The sequence below is a fragment of the Tenrec ecaudatus genome, chromosome 11 (assembly GCF_050624435.1).
Source record: "Tenrec ecaudatus isolate mTenEca1 chromosome 11, mTenEca1.hap1, whole genome shotgun sequence".
NCBI lineage: Eukaryota > Metazoa > Chordata > Mammalia > Afrosoricida > Tenrecidae > Tenrec > Tenrec ecaudatus.
Window position 1 is genome coordinate 87,552,542 of NC_134540.1, and position 24,490 is coordinate 87,577,031.

At 46.1% G+C, this 24,490-nt stretch overlaps 1 protein-coding gene across 7 annotated transcripts in view; it reads right to left on the bottom strand.

Moving 5' to 3' along the window:
- Positions 1-283: 283 nt before the first annotated feature.
- Positions 284-24,490, bottom strand: part of ATP11A (ATPase phospholipid transporting 11A) — a 224,818-nt gene continuing 200,611 nt past the window's right edge. The window contains exons 25-30 of one of the 7 annotated variants that reach the window (XM_075563411.1): positions 24,179-24,314; positions 17,880-17,945; positions 16,832-16,935; positions 13,402-13,567; positions 10,382-10,470; positions 5,933-6,066 (exon numbers count right to left, since the gene is read on the bottom strand). In XM_075563411.1, coding sequence (XP_075419526.1) covers positions 10,393-10,470; positions 13,402-13,567; positions 16,832-16,935; positions 17,880-17,945; positions 24,179-24,314 — 550 coding nt within the window. In that variant the 3' untranslated portion in view covers positions 5,933-6,066; positions 10,382-10,392. The other 6 variants (XM_075563409.1, XM_075563412.1, XM_075563410.1 and 3 more) reach the window with 6 other exon arrangements.

The window sequence follows — 24,490 nt, forward strand, 5'->3', positions numbered from 1 at the left end:
CCATAGTCTTCTACTCTCCGGGCCCTGGTGAACACAGGGGAAAGGCCAGTGCACATGAGTGGTGAGTGGCTGAGTGTGAGTGAGTGTGTGAGTACACACAGGGGGGCTCTAGCCCAGCACGCCGAAGTGACCAGAGGAATGTAGACTGCACCCAATCCACAAACTTCCCGCAAAGTTGAGAAGATTCTAGATTTTTTACAACATATTTCCTACCTTTATTCCAAACAGAAACACAGTTTCAAAGTGTCTTTACTGTATAGTGTTTGTTAACAGACAATTTAAGTTCAACTTTGAGGATTTTATTTGTTTATAAAGAAACTAAACCAGATATTTTTTTATTGCAAGCAGATTCATGTCTCCTGCTTAGATAATCTACAGAAAAGTCCAATATAATTAATATTATCAAGTCATACTTTATCTACAGAAATAAAAACTAAAAACAGTAGCATACAAAATAAAATGTACAGAAATGTAAGAATTGGATTAATTCACAATTTATCTTTTTGCAAAGGAGGTTAATGAATTATTATCAATCAAACATTACTGTTTGGAGGCTGATTTATTATGGTAAATGCACCTACTATATTAGTCATTTAAAAATAAATTCCAGTATTTATGATGATGATAACTGTAGATACCATTTATGTTAAATACATTTTTAAAGATCCTCTCTTATTACATTGTATAATGAATGGACATTTTAAGTGGCAATGCATATACACATTATCATTTTAAGTCAGAGATAATGTACACATATTAAAATTCTGTATATTTCAATAAGGTAAAAAATAAAGCTATATAAACTGATCTTTAGATTTTTTTCTGAAAAAGTAGAATCACACTTTCATAATACTTGTGACACATTTTCATTAAAGCTTTGTTTATCGACACAATAACAGAATGATTCTCATTCCCATGTGCCTTCCCACTAACCGAAAAAAAAAAAAAAGAGAGAGAGAGAGAGATGAGTTTGTCAACTGGTATATATATATTTTTCCAAAGTTACAAATGGGTAACTTCCATAAGAAATGTGGGATTCCAGAAGCTGCATACGAGCTGTTACATTTAGCTGTCAGAGTAATATTCCTCTGAAACAGAAGTGGTGCCATTGGTTCATTACCAGTCAGTGCAAAACATGTGAACTTCAGTGGTTTAAAAAGAACGGCTACAAAGTTTCATTTTTCTTGCACTGAACCTTTGGCTAATGCCTAACAATTTAAACATAGTTCCAACAGCATGTATGACATATTTTGTAGCTAAAGCTGCAAAACACTCAAGTCAAACTAAGAGGCTATTAAAATCTGCTATCATTTAAACCTGCCAGGTTAATTTTGTTTTCCTTCATCTAAATCTCTGAAACCCATGGGTTACTTGTTAGTCCGGGTACACACCTGCCACTCTATCCACCGGTGTCTGATGAGGTCATGAGCCTCCAGAGTGCTGTTTGGTCTGCTTGGTCTACTCGCTTACTCATATGCACAGGGAGGGTTGATTTGGATTGTTCAACTAGTAGCCAAGGAAAAGCAGCCTGGTTGGTTGGAACCGGCTAGCCCTCTCCTGGCCCCGCTCCTAGAGGCCTGCAGGTCTCAAGTCGAGGAGAGTGGGTCCCTGGTAACCTCACCCTGAGTGCTGAATGTCAGTGGAGGTTTCAACTGGGGAGGCGGACTGTCCTTGAAAGGGAGAGAACTTGGCCCTGGGCACCGTGATAGCCTTCAAGGAGTCCTCTATAGGAAGGAAGCTGTGGGTGTAAACCCTGTTGTCTGTGGGAAGTGGCCTTATGATGCCTTGGGCAAGAGTGAGCCGCTTTTTGATTTTGTTTTGACCCCGAGACAGAGAAGGTTTAAGGAGGCTCTGTTGCCCCAGACATGGACGTGACCTGTGAGGGTCATTTAGGTAGAAGGCAGGGATTTCAGGGTGTGTACAAGTGTGTGTTTGTGTGTGTGCAAACATGCTTCCACATGTGTATGCTTATGTCAGCGAGTGAAGCGGGAGCGGAAGGCAAGAGAGTGCAAACGTTATCAGGGCCGCCATGCATTTATAAAATGATCTGCTTTTAGGAGGATGGGATGGGTATTAAAATTCAAAACTCAAACTCACTGCCATCTATGGATTCCGACTCCCAGCAGCCCTAGGGGGCCGAGTCGAACCGCCCCTGTGGGTTTCTAAGAGAGCCAGTCTTCACAGGGGCAAAGCAGCAAGCCTGTCTCTCTCCTAGGGAACACTTGGTGGCTTCAAACCGCTGACCTGGTGGTGAGAACCATATATTTGGACCAACATGGAAAATGACAATGGTAACTTATTGAAACATGTGCAGTAGTGGATAAGATTTTCTCAAATAAGGAAGGTGGTTAAAGTTGACATCATGTGTTTAATGTTAGTTTAAATACTAAGATGGAAAATGGCCTTAAATCATATCTGCAAATGCCATTCCTTCTATTTTTATCTTGAGCCCCTTGTATGGTTATTAGGCAAGTCCATATGACTTCCAACATGATTTTTAAAAAGATGGTTTGGAGAGTGTAGCGTCTAGTGACTTTCATAGTAAGAGAGAAATGATCGGATGTGTGTGGTCACTGTCTAGACCAGCGGTTCTCAACCTGTGGGTCGCAACCCCATTGGGGGTCGAACGACCCTTTCACAGGGGTTGCCCGATTCATAACAGTAGCAAAATGACAGTGATGAAGTAGCAATGAAAAGTTTTATGGTTGGGAGGGTCACCACCACATGAGGAACTGTATTAAAGAGTCGTGGCATCAGGAAGGTTGAGAACCGCTGGTCTAGGCAGAACTGGGATCGGCTGATTTCACTGTGACGCCCCAAGCAGTTTCTACTTTAAGGCTGAAGGAAGGCCAGTAATTGCCAACAGAGAAAGCAGATGAACTGGCAGTGGCTTGTGCAGAAAAAGCTTTGCAAATCACTGAGCCCCAAATATGCCTCCAATCGTCATTGCCATGAGAAACCCACAGTGTAAAGAGGTATAGAGCATAAAATCAAATCTGGAAACATCACATTCACATCAGAGATTGAAACATTCAGCTGAGAGTCTCAGCAGAGTTTAAGTGTAAAGTGGCCAACACTTCATTAACTTAAAAAAGAAAAGCTTTCACAACATACTTTAAAAATTAGATATGGTATGCTAACAAAAATGCATAAAAGATATAAATAGCTATGAAAATACTTCAGTGCAAAGGCAATTTTAAGATTTCTAAAAAAATACATTACAAATAATTTGTTAACACAGGGAGAATCTGTTGCCTCTACAGGTATTATTACACCCATACCCATGTTATGTTCTAATAAATCACTGTAAAAATACACCATTGTTTTGCAGGATCTAGCTTGAACTGTGACGGCCAAGTTAGCGGCCACCACACACGTAACATTGGACAGTCAAATGCCAAGACGACAGGGTGGGACTTGAGGGGGCTGTTATGAAATGGGAAAGACAATCTTGAGGACAAAAACGGTGTCTTCCTTATTTCTCTATTACAGTAATTCTGAGTCAGAACTAATCTGTCCTAATCTTTGGTATGGCGTTTATATTTCACTTGAGCGTATTCCAGTTTCATGGTTCTTATTGTGACTGGAGTCCTCGTGGACACTGGTGTCTATCCCTTCACTGAGACACATGTGCTACAGGTGCAACATGACACAATCAAGCGGGCGTTGGGACTCCCCACGGGACCTTCTCCTGCCGGAGACTCCGACCCCCGGGCTGCACAGTGGGGACTCAAGTGGCGGGCAAGGCCCTGTCGTTTGGTTTTGGGGTGATGCATTTAGAAAAAGACGTTAGTTTCAATAGCTAAAGTTTGAGTCTCAAACTGAAACATCTTATTTCAGGACCATTCAGGTTATGTCAACAATCAGAAATTTGAACAAAACCACCCAAAGTCCCAACTCATCATTAAATGGATTCCCGCTCTATGCCCGTGGCAGGACAGAGTCAAACTGCCCCATCTGCTCTCCAAAGCTGCCGTCTTCTCAGGAGCAGCTCTGCACCCATGAGCAGCCGGTGGGCTGCTGACCTCTCAGGGGCAGCAGGGTGCTTAATCCCTGTGCCACCAGGCCTCCTTTAAAAACAGGAATACCACAGGAAAGAAGGAAAAACTTCATCACAAAGTAGCTTCTCAGATTGTTTGCCCATCCCACGAAACCACGGGGCAAACCCCTAACCTAAAGGGGAGCGCCACGGGAGAGAACCACCTGAGTAGAGTGTGGTAAATCCTCCAGAACACTGGAGGAAGCATTGGATGGCGAGACCCCCGTCTTAAAACCGAACCCATTTCAGCTTGAAACAGATTTTGGTAGACACACAGCCCCTCCCACCTAGTGGTTTTCTCTCTGACATTACCGCTAAAGGGACGTCTGCCCATGACAGTCAATCATCCTCATTGCCACCAAGTCCATGCCGACTCAAGAGCCACCCACCCCGAAAGTAAATCAAGCTGGATTCCTGGCCATCAAGCTAATTCTGACCCATAGGGACCCTGAAAGACAAGGTAGAGCTATTTCAACGGGTTCCCAAGGATGCAGTCACTGCTGAAGCCTCCCGCTGTAGCTTTCTCTCGGAGCTGCTGCTGGGCTCAAGCTACACACCCCTTCCGGTTAGCAGCCGAGTGTACCCACTACGCCACCAGGGCGCCCCAGATCACAGCACCTTTCTCTAAAACCCAGGGAAGAACAACGTTTCCTAACAGAGTCAATAAGTAACCTTTTTCCTTTGGAGTGTGGCTGAGAAATATCTCAAAACTTCTGTGGGAAAAGCTTATGTTGACAACCTCATCTACTCCCTCACACAGGAGCGCACGTGGCTCTATTTTATTTCCCCCACAGACACAAATAGGGGATGGAAAAAAGAAGCGACTGGCAGACTCGCAAACAGTCCACAAGCTAGCCGACTCACATCTCACGTCATCTAAACAAACTTTGATCCAAATAACACCCAACCCAACCCATGGCCATCAAGTCGATTCTGACTCACAGGGACCCAGATCGGGTTTCTAAGACTGTGAATCTTGATGGGAGCAGGGAACCTCTTCTTTCTTCCCCAAGCAGCTGCCTGAAACTGGTGACCTGGCGGTTAGCAGCCCAAGCCATGCCTAGCCCACACCCCCCTTTAGATTCACCGATAGTCCTGGGAAGAATCGCTTTGCCATGCAGAAGGTGAGCACAAGCAAACGCAAGGTCTATGATTCCAATGGGAAAATAGATACGCAATTATGTGGACGTCCAATTTGGCCACTTCCCCACACAGAAGCATTCTGGAGTTTCTTGAGACAAAGGCGTGCAGAGAAAACATCCATCTGCTGTCCAGAGAGCACAGGTGAGCAACACGAAGAAAGGAACGTGGACGGAGGTCGGACAGGCTTAGGATGCTAGTCGCTGGGGAGTCGTGAGGTGACAGCTCTGGCTCAAAGTGGAAGTGCTGATCTCACAACGGAGACCAGTGAGTGAGCTCTCCTCTTCAAGTAAGACCAAAGGACAGCAGATGGCAGAGGGAGAAAGACACGGGGCACGGAGAACTCCCACTGCTACCAGTCTGCCAGTACCAGCCTGTGCCTCCTTCAGGAGTCCAGCCAAGTGTGCAAACATGAGACGCCGCGAGGTCCTGGGAGAAAGGAAACTTAAAGTGCTCAGTCCAGGGGGTCAGAGCTCAGTGCCTCTTCGAACAAGTTCTCTTACACGGTTCTCCTCCTTTGGAAACAAAGGAAAAGGCATATCCATACATAACACACACACACACACACACACACACACACACATACACACACACAAGAATGCAGTTCTTAAAGGCTTGAATTGGTGATCTGTCTATCAGACAGGTGTTTCCAGACTGGACCCACGGCCATAATGTCTTGAACTGGAATTGCAACGGTTATTTGAAAGATCAAATGGGAGCACCAGAGGCTCCCTGCCGTCCCAGAAAGTTAACATCGCTTTTTCAGAGTATGAACTAGACCTGGTGCCCGAGGCGTGGGTGAGTTCATTGCTCTGATAGCGTGGGGTTTGTAGAGAGGCAATAGGGGTGAATTCAGAAACACGGTCCTGACACTGCCTGGATGTCTTCTGTTGAGAGAATGAAAACAAACAAACAAACACCACAGTTAGTTCCTGGAAAGATCACTGCTACCTGCATGAGCATCCTCTCTACCACTACAACATGAGGGCAAATATCATTACTCCTGGGAGAGACCGCCAGGCTCTGCTAACTATCATGTAATTGATTTTCATTACAAAAAGCAAGGCAGCTGGCGTTCATTTCATTTCAAATATCATCTCTGCCAAGGTAAAGCATCCATTACTAATCTTCTAGGTACAAATATCTCCCACTTTCAGGGACCAAGAGTGACCCATCATTGTAGGGAGATAAAAGACTACAGTTTAGAAGCATACCCAGTTTCCCCCGGTTAACTCTCACAATCAATCAGTGAAGCTCAGAAGCCCTAAAACTTCAGCAAATGTTCATTCCGTCACATCACATCACTACACCACCACCAGGAAGACGGAAGGCGAGGACTCACCGGCGTCAGTGTATCTTCCCCCTGGCCCGGGGCAGACAGCAGCCTGACTGAGCCCATCTCCTGTATCTTCAGCCCACGGCCGCTTTGGGAGAGGCCGCAGACACATTGGGTATGTGCCATTTCATATTAATAGCCCAACAAGGCCGGCAGCATGTCAGAAGCATTATTGGATTTGAACAGGCGGGGGTGGGGGTGGGGTGGTGGTGATAATGGGAAGTTGTATAATGCAGAGATCTCTTTTAATGAGATAATAATTCCCAAGTATGAGCATTTCTAAACAAAGAGGGTAGGTGATGGATGCGTGTGTTTAAATTCGTAGACGTCTAGACCAGAAAATGCTCCGTAAACAGGGTTATAGTTACAGTCTCCGTAGTTTTTCAGACACAGGGCGTTAGTGATGCACTTTGCAGCTCCTGCCCACGGACCCATACCCAAAAGTTAACTGGGTTAATAGCCATTGCAAACCATGCAAAGCCCAGTTTTGGTTTTGAGACCTTTTTTTTTTTTTTTTGCTGGTAGACCTTTTAAATGAAACTGCTGCCACCCCCACGGATTAGGGCGCAGCACTGCACAACTGAGCTGATGTGACCTACACACATGCTGATCAGCCACAGCCACGGCAGCAGCTATGTGTGAAGGGTATTGTACAGTGTACACACACGGGCGCATATGTCCCATACTGGCCCATATGCGGTGACGTCACTCTCAGGCATCACTTACCTGGGACAGCGTGCGTGTGAGGTGTGTGTGTGGTGTGCGGTGTGGGTGCATTCTCTTTCATCGTGACCCTTGGTTACCCCCAAAATGGCACAGCACAGCAAAAACTTTGGAGGAAAAATGGTCAGTTTCCAAGAATCACGGCACACCAAGGACGTGACTTCCCAATGAGCCACATCCCTGCAATACTGTTACCTATCATCGGGCAAATTATGCTTCGATAGCCGTGAGTGGTCCTTCAAGAAGCGGCCCGTCGGTGCGTGGCGGCGCTGCCTTTACGGATGCTTTGTGTTTCAGAGTCTTCTGCAAGGATGAGGAAAACACTGAGACGGGGAGGCACACAGCGCCCGCGTGACGGGCGTCTCGAGGTGGGGAGCACAAACCAGGCGCTGCAGGTTTGAAAATCTCCATCACACTGATCCCCAACACTGTCGGGGCCAGTGGCCACTAGTGCTTGGGGTACCATAACCGGGCTCTCTCGGGAAATCCCCTTCGAGTCGGGGGCTGCCCCTCAGGCCTCCCAGAGCCGGGAAAGGACACACGGCTTTGTTTACCGAGAGCCTCTGACGTGGAAGCCTGCAACATCGGGTGTTGAACAAGTGACTCTGGGGTGGCTGAGTCAGGCATAGGGATCTTACTACAAGCAGAGGGAGTTCCTGAAGATGCCCGCTCAAAGGGTGTACACGCACTTTATGAAGAAATAGAAAAGATGGTCTTTCCTGAAAGCGTCACCCACAACGAATCCAATGAAACGAACATATTCAAGGCATGAGCGACAGTGAAAGGGCTTGCAGAATAGGCCCCAGCAGCAGCTGGCTCTGCGCGGCGGCACCCTCCAAGCATCAGGGCGCGGGCTCTGCCAGACCCGGCTCCTGTCGTCAGGGCAGCAGAAGCGGAGGCTCTGGCCGCCGCACAGCAGCACGTCGAGAACCGTACGTACAGCCAAGAATCCCGCCACACGAGCCACGAGGCATTTCTTCTTCTACACAGAAGAAATGCTGCGCTCTGCTGTACAGAGGAGCCAACGTTTCAGAGAAGAACCAAGCAGAAGAATCCTGGCAAGAGATGTGGACTCCTGAAGATTTAAAGCAACGCGCTCAAAATGCTTCCAGATACTAACGGCTGGACATCTGAAGACTCAAGCCTTCCCGGGTAAGCCTTCTTCGTTTCTCATTCAGAAGGAAAAGAGGAGTTTTAAGAGTCAACAAACTGCAAAATCGGTAGCAAGTTTGCATTGGCAGAAAAAAAAAATTCTTGGTGAGACGGAGGCGCTAACCAAATACTTGAGTATTTCCATTCTTGTAGGGGGCGGGGGGACAGACACACACATGTACACATGTATGTCAGTGTGCACATGGGGAGGACATGTGGAACACTTCCAAACCTTTTGAAGTCCACATGTACACACACAACCACCCAGAGAAACACACATGTGCGTATATAATTTAAAAGACACATGGTGCGTGCGGTATTTTTCTTTTTAATAGGAAAAAAGAAAGAAGAAAAGCCATCCATTTGAAGTATAACGTATTCCACATAAGAACCGGCCAAATGTTTATTCCTCCGAAGTTTTTGCGGCGAGCTGTGGGGTTTGTGATGGCACAGAGCGTCCCCTGGCTTGTGCCCACTGTGGCTGCCAACTGGCTCTGGCTCCAGCTGTGGTCACACCTGCAGGTGACGGCACCGGAGGCCTGTAGGCCGGGGCCCTTGGAAGCTCATGGGAGACCTCCTCTAAGCAGCGAGGGTCTGGCTTCTGCAAGAGCTCAGAAGCAAATCAACTCTTAATAAACGGTGTCAATAGTTGGAATACTTATTTTTAGACCGGTTGGCATGATTAAGTCAATTTCATAAGGACCTCCTGTGACTTGTTTAAGTGTTCCTAACAATTTCAGACTAAATGCTTTCAAGTACATAAACAGTGAGATGAAATGGGGAAATTTATTCTAACCAATTCCGATGGCATCAGATTAGAACAGTTTTGATTGCCACTAATTTATGTGAATTTACAAAATGAAATACCTGGTTAGTTTTTTAAAAATGTTAAAAATGTACAGAAGATGAACTTGTTACAATAAAAGCGGGCATATCTGCTTTGGGCCCGTTTCTATTCAGTGAGCCTTCATTGGTACATGCCTAATACCAAATTTGCAATTCAAAGTACCATCACCTTGGAGGCATGCGGAATTGTGGTAATTAGGGAGATGAATAAACACCTGGAGAAACAGAAGATGCTTTCTAGACAATGACTCTTTTTCTAGACAGACGAGTTGTTCTCATAAAATCTCAGCTCTGGCCGAAGACAAGGCCTTCAGGATTAAGAGGTAACAAGGGTTACCACAGAAAATGCCATATAAATGGGCCATGTTCTTGAGGAAGAGGCTGCTGTAGACACTTGTGGAAAATTTGAAAGCTTTTTTGCAAAACCCCACGCCCCCAAAACCCAAAAAGTGATTTTTAAAAAGTTAACCAGGAATCTGGTACAATAATCATATTTAATATGAAACTTTGGAGGGGAGGGGTGGGGAGAGGGTCCTCTTTATCTAGAGGCAGTGGGGTATAGCTTGAATCTTGGCTTCTCTGCTCCCATTCTGTGGGGGCCTGAGCAAATCTCGGGGCGGAGTTGGTCGTCAGTTGCCTGTCCTGCAGAGTGAGGATGGTGATCAGGGTGACGTGAGGATTATGTGAGTTCCCAGCATTCAGGGTTCTGAATGAACTCTCGTGGCCTGTAGAAATGGAGGGTGACTCATTCATTCTCTAAAAGCTGCGGGGAGAGGGCAGTGCTGGTGTAACTTCTACTCCGTGGCAAGCAGCGGACTTGGACACTGCTCCATTCCCCCCCCTCCCCCAACCTTCATGCAACCGAGTTAAAATCGGTGTGAGAGTTTTCCCTGGTGCAGGGATAAGTCATTAACTGCGATCAAGCAGTACCTGACCCTCACGGGGTGGGGCGGGTGAACTCTGATACTGCTAATGGATGATGAGAGAGAAACACCGCTTAACAGCTATTGATAGGAAACGCAGCCCTGTTCATCTTATGGCTCAGGACACACTCTCACACTAGCTCTCTCTCGACAATCGCAGCAAACCCCCTGTCGTCCTGCGGCTACCATCCCCAACGTTGGAAAAAGGCAGAAAGGCGTCACCTTGTGTTCCATCAGAAACTCAGATTGCTGGAAGTCTGAGAAAGCATAAAGATGGTAGACTGCTCGACAGAAAGGCACTGATGTCTAGTCTGCTAGTCCCAGGAGTCAGGAGGGGCCATGCACATCAGTGGCGCACACACAAGGCAGTGGTTATTTATGCAAAGCAGGCCGGAAGACAAAGGGAAACGAGGAAAGGGGAAAGAGAAACAACACAGGTGGTGAGTCTGGTTAAAAGCAATCCATTTCGACTGCACATTAACGATGATCACACTAGCAAGTCGGCATTGGCACTGTCAGGATCAGCGACACGGTTTGTCCGTCTCCTGACAATGGCGCTGCCGACACTCAGGTTCCCAGCTCTATGCCTCTTGGGTTCTGGATTGTTTCCTTTTTAATAATGGTTCCTCTGGATGCTCATGGAACATAAGGGTCAATGGTACCCATCACACCAAAAGTAGGTGGTGGCTGTGTAAAAAGGGGTTCTGCGGGCCAACACGTTTGAGAGGCACAGGATCCTGTAGACACCCCTTTGGACAACCGCATGCACGTTAGTGTGACGAAGGCTCCAGGAAGTCCTGGGGCAAGATGACACTGACTTGCCCCTGGCTCTGCTGGACATCCCTGACCTTGGGAGGCACCGGTCGCTGCCAGCTCTGCCATCTCACGGCAGCTGAGCAGGCACTCCTAAATGGGGAGCCACACCAGCCTGGCCCAGCGCAGCAGAATGGATCTGCAGGGAACATGTATGTCTACTCGGTAGCTGGGTCCCTGAACGAGAGCTCATGAAGGAAACCTCTCACTCGGGGAGCGGTGGGTGGGGGAGTTATATTCGACAGCTCCTTCTCAGGGAATAAACAAGGGGTGGGCAAATGCTGGCTGGGCTGGTGTGGGGTTTAATCAATCAACCTGCGTGAGAGCGCAGGGGGACAGCTCAGTCCAGGGACACCGTGGGCATTTCTTGCTTTTACTGCCTGCCCCCCAGTGTGTGCCCTTTTGAAGAGAACTCCTCGCGGAGGGTGATTTCATGGGACAGCGGGTTTTCTTGGAAGGGTAGTATGAGGTTTTTTTCTCTCTCTTCTATTTATGATAAAAGGGAGAAAGGGCTATAATTCCTGAAAAGATTCTATCTTATATAACTTCTGTGTAAAGGCATTAACTAAAAAAAAAAAAAAAAGTGAAATTCTCCGTGCATGCATTTTCCCTAGTCCTGAGAAGAGAGCTTTTGTAAATAGATTTCACAAGTGAAGGCAAGAGGCATAAAGGGAGGGCAACCCTCGGGGCCTGCGGCATGGGGTCGGGTTGTCCTCTAGGCCGGAAGCTCTAAGTCTCACAAATGGTTGGGGGCAGCGGTAGGTAGGGAACCGACATCTGCTCTCCCAACCCAGGGCCACCTGTTTTCCACTACAAACAACGGCCAATGACATTTGGGAATCTGCGCCACTCATAAAATTCCATCAGAGGTGGTCCCCCCAAATCTGGTGAATAAATATTGATGCTAAACGATAACAAATGCCTAATCAAGCGGCTGGCATTTGTCGCTTCTGGTTTAGACCTCCTTTTGCGGTTGTTCTTGTCAGGTACCATCGAGCTGGGTCCGACCCCTAGCGACCTCAGGCACACGGAAGGACCCCTGCCCGCTCCTGCGCCATCCTCGCCATGGGGCTGTGCCTGAGCCTGTTGTTGCTCCCCGGTGTCAGCCCCTCCCTCTCCTGTTCCTTGGGTGACCACCCTGTGTCCTAGCAGGGAAGGGGCCTCCCTCGCAGGAGCAGCTCTTGCGGTGGCTCTCCCCCTCCCACGAGGGCCCTTTCTGGTTCTTTCCTGAGGTTTGGGGCCTTGGTGGGAATAAAAAGCAACTTGCTGGAAGGTCTGATGCCAGAGTCCCACCTCCATAGGATGAATGCAAGTTTCTGGGGGTGGAACTTCAGCACCTGAGTGTTAGTGACCTCTCTGGCTGCCGGCAGCACAGGTGGTGCCAGACCACAGCACGAGGGAAAACTACCATCTGGGCGGAACATCCGGAGCGCGGAGGTCCGAGAGGGAGAATCTCAGCTCTGGCCAAGGCCTGCCTGAGGACTGGGGACTGCCGTTCTCACCCACCAGAGGCAAGAGTCAGGAGAAAAAGAGGCTTCTCCTTAATGCCCACAGAGTCATGACGGCAGGGCTGTGCTGCTCGTGGCAGAGAGAAAATGCTGCCAAGGGCAGGTGCAGATGAAAGGGCATGCACCTTCCCCAAAACACAGGTTATATGCAAAATAACTGCACAAAACTTTGGGCACGTGCCATTTGGGGGCCCTACACCAGGGCAGCCCTGATGGTGTACTGGGTCCCCCTTGGGCTGCTCACTGCTAGGTCAGCATTTGACACTCCCAGCTACTCCAAAGGAGGAAAAGGAGGCTTTCTATTCCCATAAAGAATTAGAGTCTTGGAAATTCACAGGGGCAGTTCTGCCCTGTGCTGTCGGGTCACAGTGAGTTGGCATCGACTCGATGGTAGTGCTTGGTTTGGGGTTTATACCAGCGGAGGCATGTCCCCCATGTCCTTACTTTTCTGAAACCCGAATCCAGTTCATTGGCCACCATTCTGAGAGAGTGGAAAAGAAGTAGCCCTATCAAAAACCAATACTGCTTATCAAAATTGCTAACAGTTTGGGCAAAATTCACCACCCTTAAAATGAAGGGATGTAACCTTTAAAGTAATGATTCATTATTAAAATCTGATATCTACACAAGTATTCACTTTTTTTTGCACTAGCTTAAGTTTTCTTATTCTTTATTTCCACTGACCAACTTTTAGGTTTGACTATGAAATGAAACACTGGTCAGCTTGAAGTTTACGAATGTAGCACTGAAAGATCTTCCCATTATGCAATTCATTAGTAATACTTGAACTGATCCCTTTTTTTCTTTTACTAAACCCGAACCTTCTCTACTGTATTTCCACAATGCCTCCTTCTCCGTCTTAAAGCTGGGGAACGAACGCATGCAATGGTTCCCTGTCCTGGCGTGGGGGGAGCGCCATACCTGAATTCTTTCTGTTGCGGTGGGCCACAGCTGCCGACACAAGACTTTTTTGAGAACATCAGGGAGGAGGCTCACAGTAATCAGCAGGATGATGCTCAGCCACGCAGGGCCACTAGACAACATCTGGATAAACACGTAGTACATCCTTTGATAACTGAGGAACGGCCTGGGAGAGTTCAGAAGAAGAGAGCACAATGGGAGGTTAGGAGCCATCAGAGAGGCACTGAAGGCTGGCTACTTGTGTTCGCCCTTTGCCTGGGGATGTCACGTGCTCTGGTGATGCTTTTTGTGACTGACGGTCGTTTCTTTGGCATCCATGGACAAGTCATTTAACCTGCCCGCTTTTGTCCCATTACATGTAAAAGATGGGAAAAGAGGGGAGAAGTCGGTGAAGTCATTCCAAGGAGAAAATGTGCAAGTCCTTGAACTCAGTTTGAAGAATACCATCAATGTCTCCTGAAGCTCCCAACCTGCTCAATGGTTATCAACATGGAAACGATGCTCAAGATCCCTGATTGGCAACAGCAAAATGACGTACTTAAAGCTTGGATCATAAAAATATTGAAGAATTTAAAAATCAAAATACAGACCATGAAATATTTACCTACCAGGCAAATATAAAATTCAGAGAAAATGTCCATATTGAGCTTCATGAAAGGTGGGGGAAAAAACACACGCAGTAATGCTACAGTGATGAACTTGAGGGATAGAGTTCTCTTTCATATACTTTCCATTTACCATGAGTCACTTATTAATAGCTCCAATGAACATGCATTAGCCCAGCATACAGAATTAATTCCCCGGGCACTCCCAGAGCATCAAGAGGACTGGAAACTCATGGAGCTGTTTCCTGGGTGAGGTGACAGCTACATGGATTCCTGCCGACAGGAAGCTGGTGCTTCATCATGGAGGTGCAGAGATGCAACTGGTTCCTGGTCTGTGTGCATGGTGAGATGCTATGTCACGTTTGTCTTCATGGAGGCAGGCTGAGGACTAGGGATGGGGTGGGGGACTCTAATGCACCTTTGTCAGTTCTAATGCCCAAATTCTAGGAAATACAACGACCCCCCTGCAGTTTCTCCCCCCCCCAATAAAAAGAAATGTCATTTGGACCCTTTATTGAGAATTCTGGAGTCATTCATTGTATGCCCTAAAAACCTTAGGTTTAGTTATCCAAGTTTTCCTCATGAACTCTTCTCCTTTCCTAGCTATGGGGTTGGAAAGTTCCTTGGAGCTGCAAGTTTCTGGAGTTTGGGACAGAGTTGCTGGACACACACCCAAAGCTCTTCTCAAACCAAACTCACTGCCAGCGATTCACCCTGTGTGTTTCTGAAACTATAAATGTTTGCAGCAGTAGAAAACCCAGTCTTTCTTCCCCAGAACTGCCGGGGATTTCGAAATGCTGACCACGAGGACTGCAGGTCAATGCGTAACTAGTACACCAACATAACCTTTCTAGTTTTCTGTATTTCTAGAGCCCTGGTGGTGTAATGGTTACCAGTTGAGCTGGGATCCACATGGTCAGCAGTTCAAAACCACCAGTAGCTCCGGGGAGAACTATGGGCTGCTAATCCCGTAAACAGTTAGAATCTTGGAAACGCACAGTAGGTCACGGTGAGTCAGCATTGACTCACTCCATGGCAGAGCTTGAATTTGAACAGGATCGGGTAATACATCTAGTTGACCACTAGGGGTCACCAATTGAACGAGAAAATTGGAAAGACTATCAGCAACACCCATATGAGGGACAATAATTAAAGAACATTTGTGTCTCCCCGCGCCCCCCCCACCCATGCTGTCTACTACATGCCTGGTTCTATGCTCAGTGTTAGAAATATAAGGTAGAGAGAATGTTGCTTTTGGTCTTAAGATCAGGCCAGGTCGTTGCACGCATGTACATCTGAAGGAGACACTCAGGTTCAAGGCTTATGTCACTTAGTTCCAGCCCTGCTTGAAACCCTAGTCTGAAGGCAGAAATGGAAACAGGAGAATTTTAGGAAAACACAGTAAGAGGTGTATTAGAAGCATGAATGAATGTGTCAGGGCACCACCCGGACAGTGTGATGCAAACATCACAGGGGTGGAAGCACTGGAGTCTTGTAGGTCAGCTCACTGGTAGGGACACTCTGGGCCGAGCAAAGACTGGGCAAAGGAACCCTTGTCCTATTACCCAAACAGATGCCAGGCCCAAGCCCAGCCGTCCTCTCCCTCCTGAGGACTGACCACTGACCACACCACCAGCACCTCTTGGCTGGCTGATTGCACCTGCAGGTCTTTCTGGTCTGCTTTTGAACTCAGCTATTCAATTGCAACACAGCCGCCACTATGATCTTTTAAACAAATCAAGCCGATTCTCGCACTCTGCTGTTTAAAACCCTTCAACAGCTTCCCATTCTATTCAGGCTAAAAGTCAAAGGCTTTACCTAGTCAAAAGGTTCAGCTTGACCTGGCCCTACTGAATTCTCCAGTTTGTTCTCATGCCACGTTCCCCCAGGCTCGCCATTCTCCACTTATATTGGACGTTGTTCAAACCACCTGCTGTAAAGTCGTTACGGTTGGCAGTCTCATGGTTGAAACAGAACCTCTTCCTTAAGAGTTGGGGCTCTGGAGCCAGGCTGCCCAGGCTCAAAATTCCAGCTTCGCTGAGTTGGCAAGTGTATGGCTTTAGTTTGCCCATCTGTAGTATGTGAAGAATATGGTTGTGGTGAATAGTAAATGAGATATAACACATGAAGCTCTCAAGCCATTCTAACCCAAACCACACGGAACCCACTGTCACTCTGGCTCAGAGCCACCCTAGCTAGGGGTTCTCAAGCTTTAGGTGTAGTTGGTGGGTACAGACTGCTGATCCTGGCTCACCATGCCACCAGGAGTCCCTGTGCCCACTCTCGTCAGGAGTTAATACGTGGTACTTATTATTATAATGGACTTCTTAGTGGCACCGACAGAAAGGCTGATGGTTCAAATCCATCCAGAGCCATCTTGGTGGCAGGCTTAGAAACTTGCTCTAGAAGGTCCCATCCCTGAGGACCCAATGGGGTAGTTCAACTTGTATCACATGGGGTCACCATGAGTTAGAATTGACTCAAGGGCAACTTTCGCTGTTGTTGTTTGTGTCTTGCATGATGATGATGATGAATTTCTTCCAGTCTTCTGTTTTCATAATCATTTAGAATGCCATCTCTTTCCTTTCCTTCTGAAATAACTCATCACCAGTTGTACGTCATTATTTGACATCTCGTTCTTCCACTGAGAATGCCCCCGCCCCCGCCCCACACCCTCTCCCTAGGACCTGACAGAATGTATTCAACAAAGACTTGTACCAATGAATGAGGCGACTTGTACAAAAACTGCCGCTTGAGTGCTTGATGAAAGATACTACATTACTAGCATATTCATAATGCATCCATAGTAGTGAAAAAATTCATACCAGATAATTCCTCCCCAGAGCAGGGAAAAGGCAATGTAGAAGAGCAGGGAACCCCAGATGACGAAATGGTTTATCCAAGTCCAGTAGTGTGTATCTAAAGCAAGCTAAAAGAAAACAAAAGGTCATTACCAATGGCATGGCATTACTGAGGTGTGTCAGCACAGCCTTGACCAGTAGGAAAGAGTCAGACAATCTGGGAAAGGAAGCCAGGAAATGAGGAAGCAACAACAAAGCAACACACACGCGCGCACACACACACACACACACACACACACACACACACACACACACACACACACAGAAGCCTGCCTTCATTTTATCCAAACTGTCTACGGAAAACATTGTAGGCAAAGCAAACAAAGCCAAATCTCGCATTCCAACGGAGACAGCTAAAGGTGTGCCAACTCTCCCCGGGTTCAAGGGAGAAGTGGGGTTCTGCCACTGGGGGGACTCAGGGTCAATGGTTCTGGTGTCATGTTTCTATCGCTACCTAGGAAAATTACTTTGGGAGCGCTTCTGCATTACTTTTTAAAACTCAATGGACAGGTCTCTGGAGCTTTCATAGTTCAGGATGGGCTGCTGGCCTTTTCAAATAATCCTAACTGGAATCTTTATATATAGATAAAATCTACTCCATATACACAGACACAGACACACACACACACACACACACATATATGAAATCCACTCCATATATATGTATATATATGAAATCCTCTCTCTCTCTCTCTCTCTCTCTCTCTCTCTCTCTCTCTCTCTCTCTATATATATATATATATATATATATATATATATGAAATCCACTCCCTAATTTCTTGCTTGTATAATTCTGGGAGGAGACGTATTGGACAAAGCACCCAGCTTTGCTGCGACACTGCATTTCATGCTGTGAGTCCCAGGAAGATTCTGTCCAAGGTAGGCACAAGGAGCTCTTCTGGTCTCCGGCCAATGCGACCTCTGGCCTCGGTCTCATGATGAAGCCCCAAGACAAGGAGACCTGCATGGAGTCGGATCCCCAGCAGGTGAATGGTCACATGCAATCTGTTACCTTGAGGGTGACTGTGAAGACCATCACCGTGAACACCAGCGTCCCGAAGGTCCAGTTTCCAAAGATCTGTTCAGGGAAAAAGAGTCCAAGCAATCTGCTCACTGTGCGCGTCCCCTCTTCGACACTCAAAACAAGAGCTCACAGGAAACACCTCCTTGCTCTGAGTGCCAGCGCTTCGAATTCCGAAGCTAGAACACATTTTGTTATTACTAATACGATAGGTGACAAGTCTCCCTCCCGATGCACGGCAAGAACCCCGAGTGCCACCTGCAGCCCCTCTCCTTGCCAAGTCAGTGATCTAGTCGGTGCCCCTCCTCACCCTGAACTTTCTGATATCCCTTGAAATCTACGCTAGTAAGTACTCCCAGCCCGTCACAAATATTAATCATAGCACCTCAACCACCTCTCCTCCCACCCCAAACGCTAACAAATGGTATTTGGATCTGTACAATGCAAACTCGGAGACACCCTTACCCCGCCCTCCCCCCGACCCCAAACGTTTCATGCTCTACATAGAAGAGACAATTCTCTAGTTACTTAGCTAGCCCTTCAAGACTAGAGAAACCCAATAGTATTGGCTATTCTGCTCTGAACTTGACCCAATGTCTGTCTGCTGTTCACCTGGCAGGATACTTTGCTGGTAAACAACCTGAGAAAGTAAACATGCTAAAAGCAGGCACGGTGAGGACAGCATCATAGTGATGCTGTAAGGATACGATTTTCCTTGGGAAAACCACAGGGCGGGGAAGACACACAAGACAAAACCCCACAAGCAACCAGGGGCCAGAACCATGGACACATCAACACTCCAACAGAAGACAGCGCCCACATGGGGCAGAAAGGAGCCCAGGCAGGAGAAGGGGGGAGTAACAGGTGGGCTTCCTGAGCCCCAGCTGTCCCCCTGCAGGGACGGCAGCAGGGCGAAATAGGGGCAATGGCGATGGCAGGAGCACCCCCGTGACTCAATCTATGAGAACTTCACCACGTTTCTCAACTTCGGATAAGACACGTGCAAAGCAAATAGTACTGACAATGAAGGCCTCTTTCGTTTAGGGAAAACTAGCCTATCGCAAATTGTATTCTACAAAAAAAAAATCTTTTCTTGGAGAAGATTCTACGGTATGTAAGAACCGACTCTGTTCTGGCTTACTGGATTCTGCGGAGAACTATTCCTCTCAGAGAATGTTCGTGATTTCCTCATAATCAAGTCAAATAATTCCTCAAGAAAACAGTAAGGCTTGTGCAATCACGAGGTGCCAAAGGGACCAGGTATAAGGCATCATGCAAAAAAAAAAGAAAAGAATATGTGTGTGTGTGTGTGTATGCCATAGTGAATGAAGGGGGAAGTGGAGAGTGGAGATCCAAGGCCCATTTGTCAGCCACTGGAGATCCCCTCATAGAGGGGTTTAGGAGAGGAGATGGGTCAGTCTGGGTGCGAGGTAGTACCGATGAAGAACACAGCTTTCCCCCAGATCCTGGATGCTTCCTCCCCCCAACTACCATCATCCGAATTCTACCTTGCAGGGCTGGATAGGGCAGAGGTTGTACACTGGTACATATGAGGGCTGGAGGCACAGGGAATCCAGGGTGGACGATACCTTCAGGACCAGGGGTGTGAGGGGTGATGCTGGGAGAGTGGAGGGTGAGTGGGCTGGAAAGGGGGAACTGATTACAGGGATCCACATGTGACCTCCTCCCTGGGAGATGGACGGCAGGGAAGTGGGGGAAGGGAGACTCCTGATAGGGCAAGAGATGACAAAATAACAATCTATAAATTGTCAAGGGCTCGTGAGGGAGGGGGGAGCGGGGAGGGAGGAGGATAAAAAAAGGACCTGATGCAAAGGGCTTAAGTGGAGAGCAAATGCTTTGAGAATGATTAGGGCAAAGAATGTACGGATGTGCTTTATACAATTGATGTATGTATACGTATGGATTGTGATAAGAGTTGTATGAACCCCTAATAAAATGTAAAAAAAAAAAGAGATAACAGTAAGGCTTTTTGTGGCAAATACTAACTTCTCTTTTTCCCCTCCCTATGTTATTATTTATGTTCTTGAATTAAACTAATTGTTACTATCTATGTTATTACCTGCTTTCTTTGTATCTGTGTTACTATATATCTTTTTAAAAATAAATTCTCCTTATTTATTTATATCCTTCCACCTTCCCTTGGCCCTGGCTTCTCCGTAACCATCACAGGCTGCTGCTTTGGGCGCGAGAATAATTTTTCTTGATCCCTTCTTTTACAGTAGTGATGAACACTAACTCCTTAAGGACCCCAACCATCACGCTTTATTCACTTCATTCCTCACCTCACTGTCATTACGTTGGTTCCTCTTACTTTGGACATATCAGGCCAACAAATCGGATGCAGATTGGCCACATCAGTGGTTCTTAGCCAAATGCAACTTTGGTCCCCACTCCGCACACCTTTCAAGCCAAGAGACAGCTGTCCTGGCCCATGATAAAGTTCCTATTTCTGATTTCTTTAGGATCCAGTACATTTATCATTTAATTGATTTTATCATCTCATTCAAATCATCAATTAATATCTTCACATAACTGTCTCTGGAGTCAATCCCCGCCCTTTTATCTGGTCTACGTTTATTCTCTTTTCCTCACATCTTTGAGGTGTGGGGATGAGTATTTTTGTAGGAAGCTTTTACTCACAAAAGTTCTCTACCTTGGACTCATTGAATTTTCAGGCGTAAAATAACCCCACGATAAAAACAGAACAGCTCTTCTGAAGACCATGCTCTTAAAAACATGTACGCGTCTCCCCGTGTCTCCGCGTCGGTGTTCCACTGAGCCTGCTGGCACCCCTTGGTCGTCACTACACAGCCAGGCCCGGGCTCTGCTGTGCTCTGCAGGCTCCCTGGCCCCTCCTGTGATCTGTGACGCCGTCCTGACAGTGGAGTGTCTGTCTAGGAGCAAGCCCCCGTTCGGCACCAAAACCAAACTCGCTGTTTCAGGAGCATTCTTTGTGGCCTCACAATGAGAAACTGCTCTGCTCAGTAGGGCTTGTGATGCTCAGTAAAGGGGCTTTCTCTTTACGATGCTGACAATGAGTCAGTCTGCTTCGTCTCTCTGCTCTCTATGCACCCTCCATACTATGGCTGATCTAGAACATTCCTATAGACTGAGCTAGGTCTTTTTTAAAAAGTAGGCTTCACCTGCTGACAATCAATAGAATTGACATCTAAACTATCACACCATCCAAACTACCGCGTGCTGGTTCTGAAGACAGGGGTGAGTACTTATATTTGCCGACTTGCGCTGCCCCACAAGGACCCAGCGTAGCACCACAAAGAAACCTGCAAAACTCAGTAAGTGGCCTAGACTGAGGCTGCTTCTCTGCAAAGATGTGGAGGCAGAGTGGGGCATTAGAGGCGGAGCATCATGTCCTCTGTCTCAGCCTTTCCACTCACAGACGAGTGGCCATGCACAACTTCTTTGAGCCCCTTTCTTCACCAAAGAGGGCTCAAGTGGAGAGCAAATGCTTTGAGAGTGAATAGAGCAAAGAATGTACGGATGTGCTTTATACAATTGATGTGTGTATATGTGTGGATTGTGATAAGAGTTGTATGAGCCCCTAATAAAATGGTTAAAAAAAATTACCACCCTGTATGTGTGTCTTTCAAAGAATTATCACTTAAAATATGAACGTTATAATTATTTACATTGCTCTTATATCTCTAACTCTTTACCTTCTTTATCTCCTGTAAAAATTTTGCTGAATGACAGAAAATATTACCTCTTAAATGCATCTGTTGGATAACCACATTAAAAATGCCTACCTTAATACCAATTTCTCTAGCTACTAATTCATTATATCATCATACATTAGAAGGTTTTTACATTTACATGTGTTATGTATGTTAAAATAAAATATAGTGTTGAGCATGGAATTTGTATTTTGTTATGACGGGTCAGAAAGGCCAGTCGTGTAAATGCCACCATCAACTCTTAGCCAACAAGAGACAAGGCATCAAACCGGGCTTTTTCTAAATCTCATGGGACTAGATAACTTGTGTTTGTTCTATGTCAGTTTCTTTATCCTGTGACCGCTTCCATTTCCGATGAACCGTCTTGTCTAATGGCTGAACAAAGACATGGGATAGTAGTAAAGGACACAAAAAAGGGGTCTAGGAAAACGTCACTTATGGTGACTCAAGGTTCCTTCAAGGAAATAGAATATAAATGGCAGCGAGCAATTAAAACATCCACAGAAAATCATCTTAGGAAAGGCATCAAGAACCTCACTGCCGCCCTGAGCATGAGAGCACGAAGGGAGGCTCGATGAGACCCCGGACGGAGGGAGCCCACCCCAGGGGCGTTTGTACAGGAAGAGGCTCGACATTGCGTCAGATTCATGTTGGGGTGGGGTCACCCTAGGGCCCCCCCCGACCGTCGGGCGCACGCAGTGCCAATTCAGTCAGTGCTCTCCTTCCCGGGTGCACAGCGCCCCACGTGATTTTTAAAAACCGTGATTCCTAAGTGTCCTTTTGCTTTTTGCTCTTAAATGACTTTTCTAATGTTGCTTCTTTCCTGAGGAGTATTTATCATTTCTTCTATGTCACTGTGGTTAAAACAATGAAAAACAAGCATGGACTACAATTGACACTATACAATTCTGGAGCAAATAGCCTGAACCGGAGTCTGACGTCCTACTATGCATTGAGAAGTGGCTGCTTTCAAGTTCCTCACTTGTAATCTAACACTCATGGTCAGTTTGGAAGGTGACTGCAGTTAAACTGGAGAGGGTTTGTGACTGTGAACTACAGAATAAAACACTAATTATGTGGCATCTACTCTTTCTGTGGACATGCTGTCATGATACTCCTATCTCAGTCCCCGGGACATTAACATCTTATTGTTATTATTAATTTTTAAGCTACATACAGGATGCTTACTTACAGCCAGGTGCATAAGGAGACATAAGAATGGAAAGATACATAAGAATGGAAAGAGCGCTCCCTCTAACTTATTAAAGAACAATTCAGTTAAAATAAATAAACCCAGACAAATAATATATTTTAGAAAAATTTAAGGTTTTGGAGCAGGGAATCAGATTTTAATTACAATGAGAGATAGCCCCTTTTAATAATGCCATGAAAAAGAAATAATTAAATGGAGGGCAGGCAGAAACGTTTTTGTACTTCAATCTGACTCTTTGACAGGAAAAGCAATAAGCAGAAACAAAATGGGGGAATGAGGGGTGTTAGGTTCAATAAGAAATGATATCAATGGAGTTGCTGGCAACTGCAGGGTTTCTTTGAGGGCCAGGTGTGTGCTGTGACCCACGGAGGGAACCCTACACGACTCGTGTCACTGCCTGTTCCTCTGGGCAGGGTCAGCAGGCCACCTTCAAACGCAGTGTCACCAACAGCCCTCACCTCTACTCGTGGTGCTCTCTGTCTAAGGTAAAGGGTAGCTGACACATGTCCAAGTCATTCTACACACAAACAAGGGCTCACTGGGCATTTCGGACCCAGAAATCTGCAGCTCCCACCCCCCAGTATGGGTGGTCCTTCTCCACTATATCTTTCGTGCTAAAGGGGGTAGAAGGCATCAGCATCTAACAATCGCTCTACTTACAAAGCACACAGAGGAGGGCACATGTGAAAATATTTTCGAGAAATATTTTATCTGTAATGCACTCCAAACACAGAGAAAGGACAAACCCACAATTGTCTTACCATATGTGTGTTGGTAGTCATTATCTGAGGGTGGGAAGAGAAGCAAGTAGCAAAAAGAAAAAAAAAGCAAGATACAAATAAAACAAACCCCTAGAAATTCTGTAAACAACCCGAGAGTTGAATGTCTATTAGAAAGCTAGAAATCTATTCATTGAAAAGAAAACAGATCATTATAATTAGCAAATGTGAAAAAATTTATTAAAATAGGAAATGGTTCTTACTTCAGAAGGAATGTTTGAACAATCCGATTGAATTCTAGATAAACTGCGAATAGTGAAAGGTAACTTACAAAATTAAGTATAACCCCCCTCCCCGAAAGATATTTCCATATAATTCATGGGAGGCTAGCTACAGCATGGCTTTTACTGATATTGAAGGCTAGTATGTGTTCTTTCTTTTTTTTTTCAGTATGTGTTCTTGAAAGCAGCTCAATAAACACACACACACACACGCACACACACACATCTTCCCATGACACCAAAACCTAATAGGAACCTTTACAGGCTATACTAAATTAATGTTCTGCCAAAGCGATCATACAAGATTAGAAAGGCTTAATTTCTAAGTAACTAAATAAAAAAGATGCCGTTAAATACGAACCTGTCCATTGCTGGTTACTGTTGTGTTTTCAAACATGAAGTAAGCACCAAAGAAAAACACCAGAGCATCAAATACTCCTAAGAATGTCCAGTAAATGAACACTCGCCAGCGGAGCAGAGCGTTCTTGGCAATATCTCTAAGCAAAGAAAAATATAAGAAAATCACATCCTCATTATATTAAAATGCTATCTCAGTTAATTCCATTACATTGACACAACATAACTACAACCACCTTCAGCGTGTTTTTTTTTTTTTTTTTTTTGCGATCAGTCTACTTTAATGGGAGGTGGTGTTAGTTTTCAAAACATCTTT